The sequence below is a fragment of the Bemisia tabaci genome, chromosome 8, assembly GCF_918797505.1.
Source record: "Bemisia tabaci chromosome 8, PGI_BMITA_v3".
Lineage (NCBI taxonomy): Eukaryota > Metazoa > Arthropoda > Insecta > Hemiptera > Aleyrodidae > Bemisia > Bemisia tabaci.
In genome coordinates, this window is record NC_092800.1 from 20981781 (window position 1) to 20996027 (window position 14247).

General features: G+C 38.4%; 1 protein-coding gene across 7 annotated transcripts in view; it reads left to right on the plus strand.

Annotated features, from left to right (window-relative positions):
* The window catches only part of kcc (solute carrier family 12 member kcc), a 149143-nt gene that overhangs the window by 111149 nt on the left and 23747 nt on the right, over positions 1–14247 (plus strand). For all 7 annotated transcript variants that reach the window (XM_019044787.2, XM_019044788.2, XM_019044782.2 and 4 more), the window contains 8 exons: positions 1021–1208; positions 2347–2508; positions 3149–3305; positions 4288–4426; positions 8091–8344; positions 11109–11228; positions 11976–12169; positions 13242–13410. In XM_019044787.2, coding sequence (XP_018900332.2) covers positions 1021–1208; positions 2347–2508; positions 3149–3305; positions 4288–4426; positions 8091–8344; positions 11109–11228; positions 11976–12169; positions 13242–13410 — 1383 coding nt within the window. The remainder of the gene's footprint in view (positions 1–1020; positions 1209–2346; positions 2509–3148; positions 3306–4287; positions 4427–8090; positions 8345–11108; positions 11229–11975; positions 12170–13241; positions 13411–14247) is intronic.

Consider the following 14247-nt stretch of genomic DNA (forward strand, 5'->3'; position numbering starts at 1 on the left):
AAGTCACCGCTTACTTCCCCTACTTTTCTTTCTTCTTCTTCTTCTTCTTCTTCTTCTTCTCCTTCTCCTTCTCCTTCTTCTTCTTCTTCTTCTTCTTCTTCTTCTTCTTCTTCTTCTTCTTCTAACATCTGACTAGCGCCGTGACCCTGTTTCTCTAGCCTCTAAATTAGTAAAATATGATGGCGATGAGAGAGATCACTTAATACTCCGGGGATGAAAGGCAGCTCTGTGCCCATCTCTTGGGCGGTAGTCCGGGTTGCCTTTGGCTATGCACTGGAAAAAAAAAACACATTGGATCTAGAGTCCAGACTCTTAAAAACATCGACAAGAAAAAGTACTCTTGATTCAATCAGAATCTAACTTAAATCAAGAACCAAGCCTCTTAATTTAAGCGGATTTCGTTTTAATTCAAGCAAAAATCCGATTGAATCAAGAATATTTTTTCTTGTCAGTGTTTTCAAGAGTCTGGACTCTAGATCCAATGTGTTTTTTTTTTTCCAGTGTTTGGCTATGAGGTCGTCCTACCATACAAATCTTGGCAAGCCTTTCCCCGTCCATCCTCTCAACACACTTTATCGTGTTAATAAAATGAATACTATGCACTACATTTTGCAATTAGAGACCACAATTCCAGTTTCATTGTCAGTTTAACAGAACCAGTTAGTAGCTGTAACTTGAAGAAGACAAAAGCACAAAGGATGAAATCGTAAAGAATAGAAAAAGCTTTCGCTTGTAGTGCTGAAAATTTCGAATAATCACCTGATATGAAAATTCAGATTTTTAGGGGGCAATTTTTACGGGCCACGTATTGGCGCGCAGAGCCTTCATTTTTTAGGCGCCATGGCCGATTTTTTAAGCGCATTTGGCGCGTTGGCGCCTGTGAGTTTTGAACACTGCTTATGGTTCTCTTTTCCTAAACAGTGTCCAAGTGGCTAACAATAAGAAGGTCAAACTGGGTTGTTTCCAGGATTTTACTCGTACTAAAATCTGTACCTTGTTAATATTTTTCCCCTCTTTCAGTTTATGCGTCCTTGGGAAGCGCTTGTTACGAGATATACAAATATCAGATTGTAATAAGAACCCCGGCGGCCCGCTCTACAAACACTTCTGTCACACGAATAGGACAACGGTGTGCGACCCATACTTTTTGTCCAGCAATTTAACAGTTGTTCGGGGGATAAAAGGTCTCTCCAGTGGTGTGTTCTTTGGTAAGCACTCCCTTCTAACATTCCAAGTCTGGATTATTAAGTCTGATGCTGTCTGATGCTTAAGGTCATTTATGTGTTAATTTTTTAAATTGAACAGCTCCAAGTAATTAACTGCTGTGACAAGGAAGTTAAATCTGGCGCAAAGAAAACGCAAAATGAAGTACAAAAATTTCAGTCATTACTGGAACTTTTTACAAATTTTACAACTTTTGTACAACTGAAGGGCTTGGAGGACACATGAGATTTTTGCTTTTTCAAGGAACGTCTGCATAAAGTTTCAAACTTACATGGAGCTGTGTGGCGGGAAGGAAGTTCTGACTCACTTCTTGCTGCTTGAAAATTGGATTTTAGTAGTGAATTTGTCACACAATATATTTTAGGGCTAGCTTAATTGAAATCATTAATATCTCGACTTTTTCAAAAACTGCAATCATTCCACCTGTATTTCAAGTCCCTCCATGGAACAACCGGACAATCAACTGATGCAACAAGAAAATTGTCTTTGTCGCAAAGAAAACGCGTAACACACTCTAACCTTTCGTTTTCACAACTAAAATCTTGCCTGGCTGAATACTTCGCCTCGCAGACGCAAAAAGTATTCACCTCAGTTCATGGGGATACGTTCAAGGAAATTGTGTTATTGCAAACATACATCCGATTTCCATCGGTGAACCAACACATTTAGCTAATTGAAGATACCGAGATTCAGAGTTACATTTGGAGATAATTGTCATTACACGAGCTTTCTCTTAAGAGATACATATCATTCAGCGAAGCTCAAACATCGCCGCTCTTCTGATGCAAGGGCGTATCTCAATTTCTACGTGGACCCTGTTCTTCGTATAACTCTTTGCTTTTTGGGGCTCATGTGGAAACAGAGGTTTGCCCTATAACGTCAAAAGAGCGACGACATTCGGCAGGCAATATCAAGAAACGTTGAGGAATTCAAATTCTCAACTCACATTTTTCACGCCAACCTAACAGGTTTTTCTGTCTATTCTGCGAGAATGATATGTAATAATCGATCATTTCCGCAAAACCTCTTCGTATTGACCTGATAAAAATGTCTTTAGCACCTATCAGTAAATATTTTCTTCATTTGTTCTCACATTCTGATAATTTTGCTCACGTGTTGCAGAGAATATTTTCGATAAGTTTTTGACGGAAGGTGACGCAATCGCAAGGAGCAAAGCCGTGGAAGAAATATCTGTGCCTAAAGGGAGTCCGCTACCTCTGGTTTTTGCGGACATAACCACTTCATTCACTTTTCTAATTGGACTCTTCTTCCCGTCTGTTACCGGTACGCTCCAGCGATTCCACTCCTCGTACTGCAGCGTTTTCCTTTTTTCTCATCTTTTTATTATTTTGTTTTTGTTTGAGAAGTATTTCATTTTATATTCCATTTATTATTATTTTACAAATTCCGTGCACTATTTATGAATATGTGATTGAGTTTATTGTAAGAAAAGTAGCAAATATCAGTTTATCCAGGGTGTCTGTCTAGCATCAGGATTTTTCCGATTCTACCAGGAACTGAGATCAATCAGGATTCAATCCCGATTTCATCAGGATTCGAGAAAAGTCGGCCGTCCGATCGGATTTTTTTATGCTTTCGCATGCGCTAATGCAGAAATTTTGATTTTCCTCCGCAAAATATCAGGATTTGATCAGGATTTAGAAAACTAATGAAATCAGGATGTAGCAGTCAAAAATCAGGAAAAATCAGTATTTTCCAAAATGGAAAAAAAACTACACACCCTGTTATTGAAACAAGGAAACAAGGAGCTATTGGAAAATATATAGTATATTTTATTGTAATTATGAAAGTAATCAAGTTTTTGGAAATTGTATAACTTCACTCAAAATAATAGTATTTGATAAATCTTATTGTTAGTGTGGATGGATCTAAATATGTTTTCAATCATAATGTGGGTTTGCAGGTATAATGGCTGGCTCCAACAGATCTGGGGACCTTGCTGACGCTCAAAAATCTATCCCGATTGGAACAATATGTGCCATCCTTACCACCTCCTCTGTATACCTGTCATGTGTTCTCCTTTTCGCCGGCACTGTTGACGGCCTTCTCCTCAGGGACAAGTAAGTACAATGAATGGATTATCTTACCTCTCCCTCAACCGAGCTTTTGCTCTGGGATTCTTGCATGATATATTACACTTAGAAAAAAATAAATTAATAAAATGAAGTTGATAGCATTGCGTTCTCTGAAATATTGGAAGTCGATAAGGAATATCCATTCGTCAGTTATTTCAAATACCTTTTGAACGCGAGGTCACTACTCAGATGACAATCAACAACGGCGCTTGGATGCAACTATTCGTGTCCAACGATTGTCCGGGTTGCCTGCACAACTCATTGAAGGCGCGCTAGCTATCCACGCGCTGCATCTTGAACGAGCTTTATCTTATGTCAGGACTTTTATGCTGCCGTGCTTAGGAGGAACGTCGCATAAGCCTTAAGACGTTGCCAAATTTTCTTTGATAAAATGCCTTCTCTCAGGGAAATCTGTGAATATCTTTCCTCTAGTTTTTCGGAGCATGTTATTCTCAATCAGATCTAAAGTATCTGAAAGTTCCAAGAAAAGATATTCATAAATCTCCTGAAAAATTTACATTTTATTGGAGGAATTTTTCAACTCTCGAACGTTTATACGGCGTTTTTCTTCAGCATGGCAGTATAGGAGAGAAAAAACTTCAAAAAAGAAACTTTAGTTCTGAGCTATATTAACTATACCTAACTGATATTTAGCGAGGTGAAATTGCATTAAAAATTTAACATTTCCAGGTACCGTGTTGGTCGCGCATCGGAATTTCTTTCTTTTCTTTTTCTTTTTCTTTTTGTAAGTTAATATTTATTGACCTTCGTACTACAAAATTACAATATATACATTCTTATATTATTTCCATTATATTATTTACTTTATTATATTATTATATATTTATACATTATTATATTATTATTAGAATAAAAATGTCCCCTCTACAGAGGAGAAAACCTCATATAAAGCAGTTTTAAAGCACTCTCCGTATATTGATTCGTTCGTTTTGTTTTTCCTGCTCAGATTCGGTCAAAGTATCGGTGGACGCTTGGTGGTGGCCAACATCGCGTGGCCGAACGAATGGGTCATCCTCGTCGGGTCGTTCCTCTCGACGCTCGGTGCCGGCTTGCAAAGTTTGACTGGTGCGCCACGCTTGTTGCAGGTAATAATTTGTTTAACCTTTGTGTCTTTCCATCTCGCTCTGTTGCATCCCGTATTCATGAAGGGAAAAGTGAATATTACCACTCTCATTAAAAGGAACTCCTTCCCGCGCGGCTCGGGTATGAGATGGTCCAGTGGTCCACGCGAAGGCTGCAGTCCGAAAGCGCACAATCCCAAGCGCACAATCCAAAAGCACACCAAAAATGTGCGCTTTTGGACTCAGCCCAAATGGGGCTGTTGTGTGTTTCATTGCGTAAAAAACCAGTTTTTCTTTCCGTGCGCTTTTAGATGGTACCTCCGTCCACTGTCATTGCGCTTTTGGACTATACTCTCAGTGGCCTCGAAAATGTGCGCATTTCGACCGTCTTTTTTGCGCATGTGCGCCTTTGGATTCTGGCGCACCCGAATTGCGCTTGTTACGGAACTCATAATTTGTCGTCATATTAAGGAACGTAACTTCATTCCAAGGCTGCAAAGTTTACTCAAAGAATTCAATTTTTACGAGTCAGTTTCAGTCTTGAGCAGTTTTTGTCGAAAATTGGTCTGATTTTTGCATGAAATCAGAGGGAAAATCAGTGAAATTTTCATTTGGAAATGCCCTAATTCTCTCGGCGCAAATGCAATTTGCGAGGAGAAATCTGACACTATTGAAATGCAGTTACGTTCTTTCGTGAGGAAATCGTAGAAATTGAAGGGAAAAATTTGATTCGGCAGTGTTCCTCGACCGATTTTGTGATTTCCAGTTCATTCGAAGGATTTAGGAAACTCAAAATCGGTATTTTGGTTTTTTTTGTTCTGTTTTGTTCTCTCTTTTTTTTCTTTAGTGTAAGTTTTTGGTTATAATGTAACTCATTAATTTCCTCGACCGGATTTTTCGTTCAAAAAATATTTTTGATAGTTTCTGGTGTATTTTTCTCGAGGTCGTCGGGAATGCTCGCGAGCTAAAATTTGATTACATTTTGCAAGAAGGAACTACTATTTCCTCCCCATCCATGAAATCACCTATCTGCGAAGGATATACCTAATAATACATGTGCTATCCCTGGAATGAGCCAGAAATAGTAGTTTCTCCTCAAAAAATGTGGTCCAGTTGGAGACGAGTTGACGAATTCATTAGGATTGTTCGACGGAGGATGAAGAGAAGAGTAAATCGTAACCGAGATGAGCGAAAAGCTCCCCGTTATATCGTCCCTCTTCTATCGTAAGATCGTATCTCAATTTTTATGTGAGCCCTCTTGTCCATATAATGCCATATTTTCCGGGGGCTCATATGAAAATAGAGATACGCCCTTCCTTACGTTAGAGGAGCGACGATATTTATGGCGCGACATCGATTTTCGTCAGTCTCTCTTCGTTCCGCCTGGATGCATCCGATATTGACAAAGACGGGAGATGAAGCTCGATTTCAAGAAGTGCTCCTGTTCAGAGTTGCCAATTTTGGCGCTTTATTTGAAAATGTTTCCTGCGGAAAAACTCGGCGACTTCGGTGATTATTGGAAAGATGCTCGACCAGGAGATTGAGGGGGATCGCGATCAGTGTTCGAAACTCACTGGCGCCAACGCGCCAAATGCGCCTAAAAAATCGGCCATGGCGCCTAAAAAATGAAAGCTCTGCGCCAACGTGGCCCCTAAAAATTGTCCCCTAAAAATCTGGATTTTCCGAGGAAAACACATAAGAAAGAAAAACAAATCTACTTGAATTGAAAAAACTCAGAATTCTCAGCACTACAAGTGAAAGCTTGCTTTTTCTAAATTTTCACGATTTCATTATTAGTGCTTTTGTCTTCCCCAAGTTACAGCTACTTACTAGTTCTGTTACGAAAATATCTTGCGTCTAACTTTTCACTAAATGCGCCATAATATATAGGCAAAAAGTCAATTTGGCCCCTAAAAAATCTTCAATGGCGCCTAAAAATCGGGCTTGATGCGCCACATGGCTCCTAAAACTCACAGGTGAGTTTCGAACACCGATCGCGGTCGTTCTCGATCGAAATCAATTTGAATTTTTTTTACTCAATCGGATATAACTTCAAATCTGAAATGGTAATAATTTCCAAGTCAAAATTTTTTGGAGCCTCCTGTATCTCTTCCAAAAATTGATCTGATGCGCAAAACGTCCTAACTTGCTCGGGAATCTAGGTGTCTCACTGCATATTCGATTACCTCTTCTAATGTTCAAAAACAAAAAACAAAAAAACCCGTACGCTAATTTTACACAAATTGGGTTTTTTAGCGTGTGGCAGGCGGGAATTTCGAATTGATAGCCATGTCAAACGTCATTTCTTTCTAATTTGAATTTTTGCGAAAATATGGAAACTGTTATCATCTGATGTTTTTCGTGAAAATTTTCAGGAAAACATATTTATCCCGGTACTTAATTTACTACCTTGTCCGTAAGTCCATTTGGCAACAACGCTCTGTCCTCCCGCGCGTCGCTCTGGAGTAGATAATCCCCGGGAGGAAAAGATTTGTTATTAATATCAGCTCAACTATAGCTCTCTGCTCTGCGGCAACGATGAAAACTTTCGATTTTTTTTTTAAAAAGAACGTTGTCTCTCATTCATTTCACTCATTTTCGCGTTTTTCGCCACTTTTCCTCTTCAGAGAGAAAGCTCTTGCAATTAAAATATTCTGAGTAAGAGGTAAGATCCGTCAATTTTCATCAAGAAATTATTTTTACCAGCTAAATTTCCAAAAATGTTGATCTGAATGAGTTTATTCTTAAAAAAATTTTATGGAAGAGAAGTTGCCCTGAATGACGGCACTTTTCACTGATCTGATTTATAATTTATCCTTAATTTATTCATTTCTTTTTTTAAATTTGATTAAATACTCAAATTGTCATATATTTGTTAAGCGACGACGTATAAATGCCACGAGTGACCCATTTCCTTATCCCTAGCGGGAAAAATTGAAGGCGCTCGGTGCTTTTTCAATGGCTACGTTGGATACAACTATTCGTGTTCTTAGGATGGCCGTGTTGCATACCCAAAAATTGCAGGCGCTCTGACTTTCTCAAGCACAATGTATGGTTGGTAGTTCTCATGGGGTTCTTCGTTGCATTTACAATCGTGTGTAACGTAAAATGAATGCACCTCGGAGTTTGAATGAGCAGTGTTGCATCATGGAAGCGTTGCCAAATGGTGCAATACTGCCGTGCTAAGGAAAAACGCCGTATGAAACTTCAGGCGTTGCCAAATTTCCTTTGATACGAATTTCCAGAGAAATTTGTGAATATTTGTCCTCGAAGTTTTTAGATTATTGCATTCGCAGTCAGATCTAAATCATCTGAAAATTTCAAGAGAAAATATTCATAACTGTCCTCAAAAATAAATATTGTTCATACGGCGTTTTCCTTAGCACGGCAGAATACGCAAATACGCAATACGCGCTTCTAGCAAGCAGGTGTATCTGGCCATTCAATCCGGCCTTGTCCATCCATGTTTGAGGAGTTAGGGACTAATGTCTTTTGATGTTTCCCTAGACAATTTTTGTTTTTTTGCCTTTTCTTCCTGATCTCCCGGTTATTTCCCTTTTTAAACGACGATGGCCATTTCGGGGCCTAAGTATCCCATCATCTGGTCCTCTGATCACTCCGCGGTTTCTACTTTCGTGGTTTCTTTTTGTGCTTTCTCTCATTGTCTTTTGCTTTGTTTGGGTTTCAGGCGATCGCGAAGGACGAGATCATCCCGTTCCTGGCTCCGTTCGCCAAGTCGTCGTCGCGGGGCGAGCCGACGCGCGCCCTCCTGTTCACGCTCTTCATCTGCCAGTGCGGGATCCTCCTCGGCAACGTGGACTACCTGGCGCCGCTCCTGTCCATGTTCTTCCTGATGTGCTACGGATTCGTCAACCTCGCCTGCGCCCTCCAGACCCTCCTCCGCACCCCCAACTGGAGGCCTCGCTTCCGCTTCTACCATTGGTGAGTTTCTGCTCTCTGACCCATTGACGTATAATACAATCTAGACCGCGCATTAGGAAATGGAGATGTTGCATGTGTGAGGAGTTTGTGGTTTGACTAATGATTCTTCTGTAAAACTTCGCGAGAAACACGATGGTGCCACTGGTTTTCTCTGAAATCAACTCCCAAGCTCATAAAAAGCTCTCAAGTTGAGGCCAAAATGGAGGGGATATCCCACCTTACCCTGAGAGTCCACGTCAACATCAAGACGAACTCTCCATGGAAAGATAGGGAGCAACTACATTGACAGGGCTGACACTTTATTTGGGGACTCCAAAACTGAAAACACGGCATCACTGCTAATGAATTTGCTCCCTGTCTTTGCATGGAGAGTTTGCCTTGATGTAGAGGTGGACTCTCAGGGTAGGGTGGGATATCTCCTCCATTTTGGCCTTTACTTGAGAGCTTTTTTTGAGCTTGGGAGTTGATTTTAGGGAAAACCAGTAGCACCACCGTGTTTCTTGCGAACTTTTACATATGAATCAACAGTCAAATCGCAAATTCCTCACACATGCAACATCTCCATTTTCGCGAGTGGATTTGGTCGACTTTTTCAACCAGATCGGCAGGGGTGCAAACCAAAGGAGAAAAATGTCTTGGTGCTGTCAAGGACTAAACGTAGCTGCTTGATGAATTTTGGTCAATGTTTGCATTCATCCACTTTTCAACCCACCTCGAAAGGTGGGTCGAGAATTTTGGATGTGGTCGACATTGTTGCTATCGTGAACACCAAATGTTGTAAACGCACCGTTGCCCGGAGGGTATTTCGTTCTGTTGTAACGGAGGTTGGCAGTAAGTTAAAAACGTCGACCAAATCTACTCACGAAAACTTGCCTCAATACTGTCATGCTGAGGAAAAACACCACTTGAACTTTGAAATGTTGCCAAATTTCCTATGTTCGGAAATTTATTCTGGAAGTAAGTTATGCACATTTTTCTTTGACATTTTCAGATATTTTAGGTGTGTATTTTCAGATATCTTACATTAAATTGCGAACAAAATTGTTCAAAAAATTTGAAGAAAAATACTTAGAATTTTCCAAGTAAATTCATTTTTATCGAAGGAAAAATGTCAACGTGAGTAGGCTTACGCAAAGCACGGCAACATAAAAGCTACACGATTTACAATACAAAATCTTAATTTATGTGTGTGATAGCACTATTAGCGACCGCGGAGCTCGGTGTGCCTATTCAGTTTATTGAAGGCGTTTTTATGTTCCGTCACCTCACGCTAAAAATTCCTGTACAATAATTCCCTATCATAAATTCATATCAACAATCGCAGTAACAAGCAGATTCTCTATTCTCATTTGAAACTGTTTTTTCTTCAATGACATTGGCGCATAAGGCGATACCTTTTTGTGTGCCTGGAGCTACGTGCACGTGTTGCCTTTTCCTGAAAAATTTACGCATTTTTTGAAGAACTAATTATTGTATTTTTTGTAAACTGCTCTTTGATCGGGATAACTTATAGAAAAATATTCTAATGACTGACTAATTAAAGTTAAGTGATGCTTTAACTGCCAAATAAAAAAATCCCTCAATCTGCCGGGCCAAGGAAAAATGACGTAGCCATCTAAATCACCAGGGGAAAAAATACATTGATAAAAAAAAACCACAAAAAAAAAAAAAAAAAAAAAAAAAATCAATAATTACTTAATATATGTAATTATACTTAGGTACACTTAAAAAAAATATTAAACATAACTTTTAAAAATAAAAATAAATAATAATAATAAAAGCAGCACTTACAAATTTTCAATCACGATCACAGGAATAGTAAAACAACATACAATATTACGAATCAGCGAAACTTTTTCATCGTTAACTAATCAGTCTTGAGCGCAGCGAGCATGTATCCGTACGTAGGAGTGTCATTTGACCATTTTGACTGGTTTTGACCGTTTTACGTGTAGTTCACTCTGCCCTCATTCCCCATTTGAAAGAACGGAACCGGCAATGGTGTACATGGGGTGAAATTGAGGTTATGTTTGTGTTTGTTTTTATCACAGGTTTTTATACAATAAGAGCTTTCCACAGATATCTCTTATTTCTCCGAATCTTGATCACAGTCATCATTTAATCTCATAATAAATTATGGATTGGCATCCAGATTTTGCAATATTTATTAGTTTATCAGTGATTTCACACCTAATGATAGGAAATAAACTGTTTCGGTGGTGTTTGAACTCTGCCTCAAGTTCCAGTTGGTTGTTGGCTCGTCAAAGTATTTTCTATAGCAGTTACGGTAGGTATTCGGGGCTTAGATTTGTGAAATATCTATGATAAACCTTCGTTTCTCTAAAAGGAAGGCCACGTTTATAAATATTTGTGTTCATCCTTCCCAGCGATCCATGTACCGATTCTTCTATCTGATATTACTTAGGTACTTATGGTGGTGCAAGTAATTAAGAAAATGAATAAGTTTTTCAACATAGTCAAAGTAGGTATATTGATCTTCAAATCAATATTTTTCTCTGACAATTTCTGTCCAATTCCTCGCTTTACAGCCGACTTTTTGAGGGCTCTTGCTGACCCTACCTGTACATCTCAAATATGTGTTTAAGAGGCTAGCCAGGTACGGTAGGAGCTCCAAAATGCACGCACACAATTTTTTGTAATTGAAGTTAAAAAATATACCCAACCACCAAAAAAAAAAAAAAAAATTTTTTTTACACCTCAGCTTCATTAGGCATGAACTAAGTATAGATATTTTATGTTGCAGGTCGTTATCTTTCATCGGACTGAGTTTATGTATCGCTGTGATGTTCATGTCCAGTTGGTATTATGCTTTGGTGGCCATGGGAATGGCTGGCATCATTTACAAATACATCGAATACAGAGGGTAAGGCAATGATTCAACTCTTTACTAATGATGTTGTTTTGTATTTGGCAAGCTTCCAAACTCCCACCGCACTGATAACTATGCAAGAACTCTTTCTGGTCGTTGTCAATATTATGAAGGCTAGGAAATCAGGCTTTTGCCAAGTAAATTTGTCCCATAAAATACTTAGGTAAGCTGCAAAGTCATCAGAAAGACACCTCTTGCCAGCTAAAAGTTGCCAGTTGCCACTTGGCAGTGTTGCATTAATGCTTCACCCCAAAATTTTAGGAGCCATTTTGCTGACAAGTTTGATTTACAGAATTCTTGAGATTTTGCAATATTTCATGAAGATTTTGGCAAGGAGTAAGGCTGCAGCCGATATTAGGGACACATACATTTTTTAGCTTCAGTTTTCTCAGTACCTCGTATTATTAGGGGTATTGTACAATTTTCATTTGGTCAAAGTTAGAGCTACTTAATTCACAACAATTGATTACCATTTCAGTTGTTTTATCCATTCTAATCATCAGTTTCATTTTATATTCATGTCAATTCATGCATAAAGACACAAAGTAGGTAGCCTTAAGAAATCCCAAGGCAAAATATTTTTTATTAAAATTTATAATAACATGAAAATAAAAATAATAATGACCAAAGAAATTTCTCTACAAAATTATTGATTTATAAAACTAACGGATCAGATTTTTATGAGGTTCCCTTATTGTTCCCTCAAATTCCTGTTTTTCAACTACGATCATATTTTCACAGAGCGGAGAAGGAATGGGGTGACGGTATCAGAGGATTGTCCCTCTCGGCTGCCCGATTTGCCCTCTTGAGACTGGAAGAAGGTCAGCCTCACACCAAAAACTGGCGACCGCAGATTCTCGTTCTTACCAAATTGAACCAAGACTACTCTCCCAAGTACAGAAAATTGATTACGTTCACCTCTCAACTCAAAGCTGGTACGTTTTGGTAATTGTTCGCTCAAGTTTATTTTGAAATTAAGAATCATTATTTAGCAAAATTAGTCAGGAAATCATTCGCCTGAGGGAATTTTTTTAAATTGCTTTCAAGGGTGTAAGTAGCAATGTTATCCATTTGAATTTTCCTGGAAGCTGGAGAAAAAACTTTCAGATTTTTCTAGCCGCAAATTTTGATTGAAAAGACTGAAATTTGAAAAAATGTACAAAAATTAATAAAGTATCCAATGTTCAAAATTTCACATAGGTATAGATGAGGCTTTCCAAGATTTTCACACTTTCTCAAATTTGATCTGAAGTCCAAGATTGTGCTTCAACTCATTGTCTGCATTTCCCAATTCTTAGTGCTGTTCAATATGCCGGCGTGCAGAAAATTCCACAATACCTTCTGAGTTTTCATCCTTTCTTTTTGGACAAAAACTGACAAATGACTAGTTTACTTAAATGAGTGTTTTGATGCTGGAAACATTTGGCAGTACAAAGAAAATTGGTGAAGCATTTCTCTTCAAACATCTTCCTCAGATCCAAGCAACAGCTCTTGCCAAGCTTGGTACAATTCAACCTTTTTTGAAGCAAAACTCATATGACTGGAAGTGAGGGTAATGATTGAGAATCACTAGACTCTAGATCATCTGTCTACAAAATTACCCAAACTCTAGTTTATCTGGATCGATTAGGCAAGTCGAACAACTAACTAAGACAGGCGTAGTTTTGACCTTATTGGGTGCTATTTTGGTTGAAATTTTCGGCTATTTTGAAATTTTGGAATGTGTTTACACCTAGGATGAAAACATATGTTTTCTCAAGAAAAAATCATCTTTTCAAAATTGTGATGTGTGATATGCTCTGATTCATTCTTAGTAATCTATAATGGAGTGTTGTCTTCTCTATCAATTCTTTGAATTTTTCGCCATCCAGATCAGTCCAGTCCACAATAATCCTGATAATCGGGAGTCTAGTGTACCTACCCATCCCAAAAGAAGAACAAAACAAGGAAAAATGTAATTTGTGTGTAAACAAATGCAATTGACAATTGTCTGTACCTATTTTACAGGTAAAGGGCTTTGTGTCTGTGCTGGTGTAATCCCAGGTGAATACACCAAAAATTCTAGCGAAGCTTTATCAGCCAAGGATAGTCTTCGCAAAGTCATGGGCGAAGAAAAACTGAAAGGCTTCGTGGAAGTGCTGGTTGCACACAACGTTGTTGAAGGCATCAGTCATCTGTAAGTCATTTATTCTGGTTTTTGCAATTCTAATTTTCTTGACGGCACTGGTTATTATACAGTTAAGTGTTCCTGAATTATTAACACTAAATAATTCTGAGACTGATTTAGATATTTACAAACCTAAGAACTGAATGGATCATTTATTTCATACTTGAAAGATGTACCTAATTTAAGGAAAGTTTCTTTTTCATCAAGGCGCCACTTTAAAAAAATCGAAGTAAACTGAGCGCTCCAAACTTTGGTAATGCTTCATCCTGTCCACAGTTCATGGACACCACGAACAAAAATCTTAAATTAGTGTGTTCAAACTATCCACGTTCGTGGACACCACGAACAAAAATCTGAAATTAGTGTGTTCAATCTATCCACGTTCGTGGACTCCACGAACACAAATTTAATTTCAAATAACTGAATAAATTTGGCACTGTGCATTAGTTTGTACAAGTTCCAAGATTTTAAAAGTTCAAGTTTAAGAGTCTAAAGTTTTCTTTAAAAGTTGCAAGTCCTTATCATAAGTCATGTGTAAGCAAAACTTTGAGTAATTTGTGAAAACTTGGTTCGTGGACTCCACGAACACCTAATGTAGATTTAAGGTGTTCGTGGAGTCCACGAACCAAGTTTTCACAAATTACTCAAAGCTGCGCTTATGCATGACTAATGATAAGGACTTGCAACTTTTAAAGAAGACTTTAGACTTTTAAACTTGAACTTTTAAAAATTTGGAACTTGTACAAACTTATGCACGGTACCAAATTTATTCAGTCATTTGAAATTAAATTTGTGTTCGTGGAGTCCACGAACGTGGATAGATTGAACACACTACTTCCAGATTTT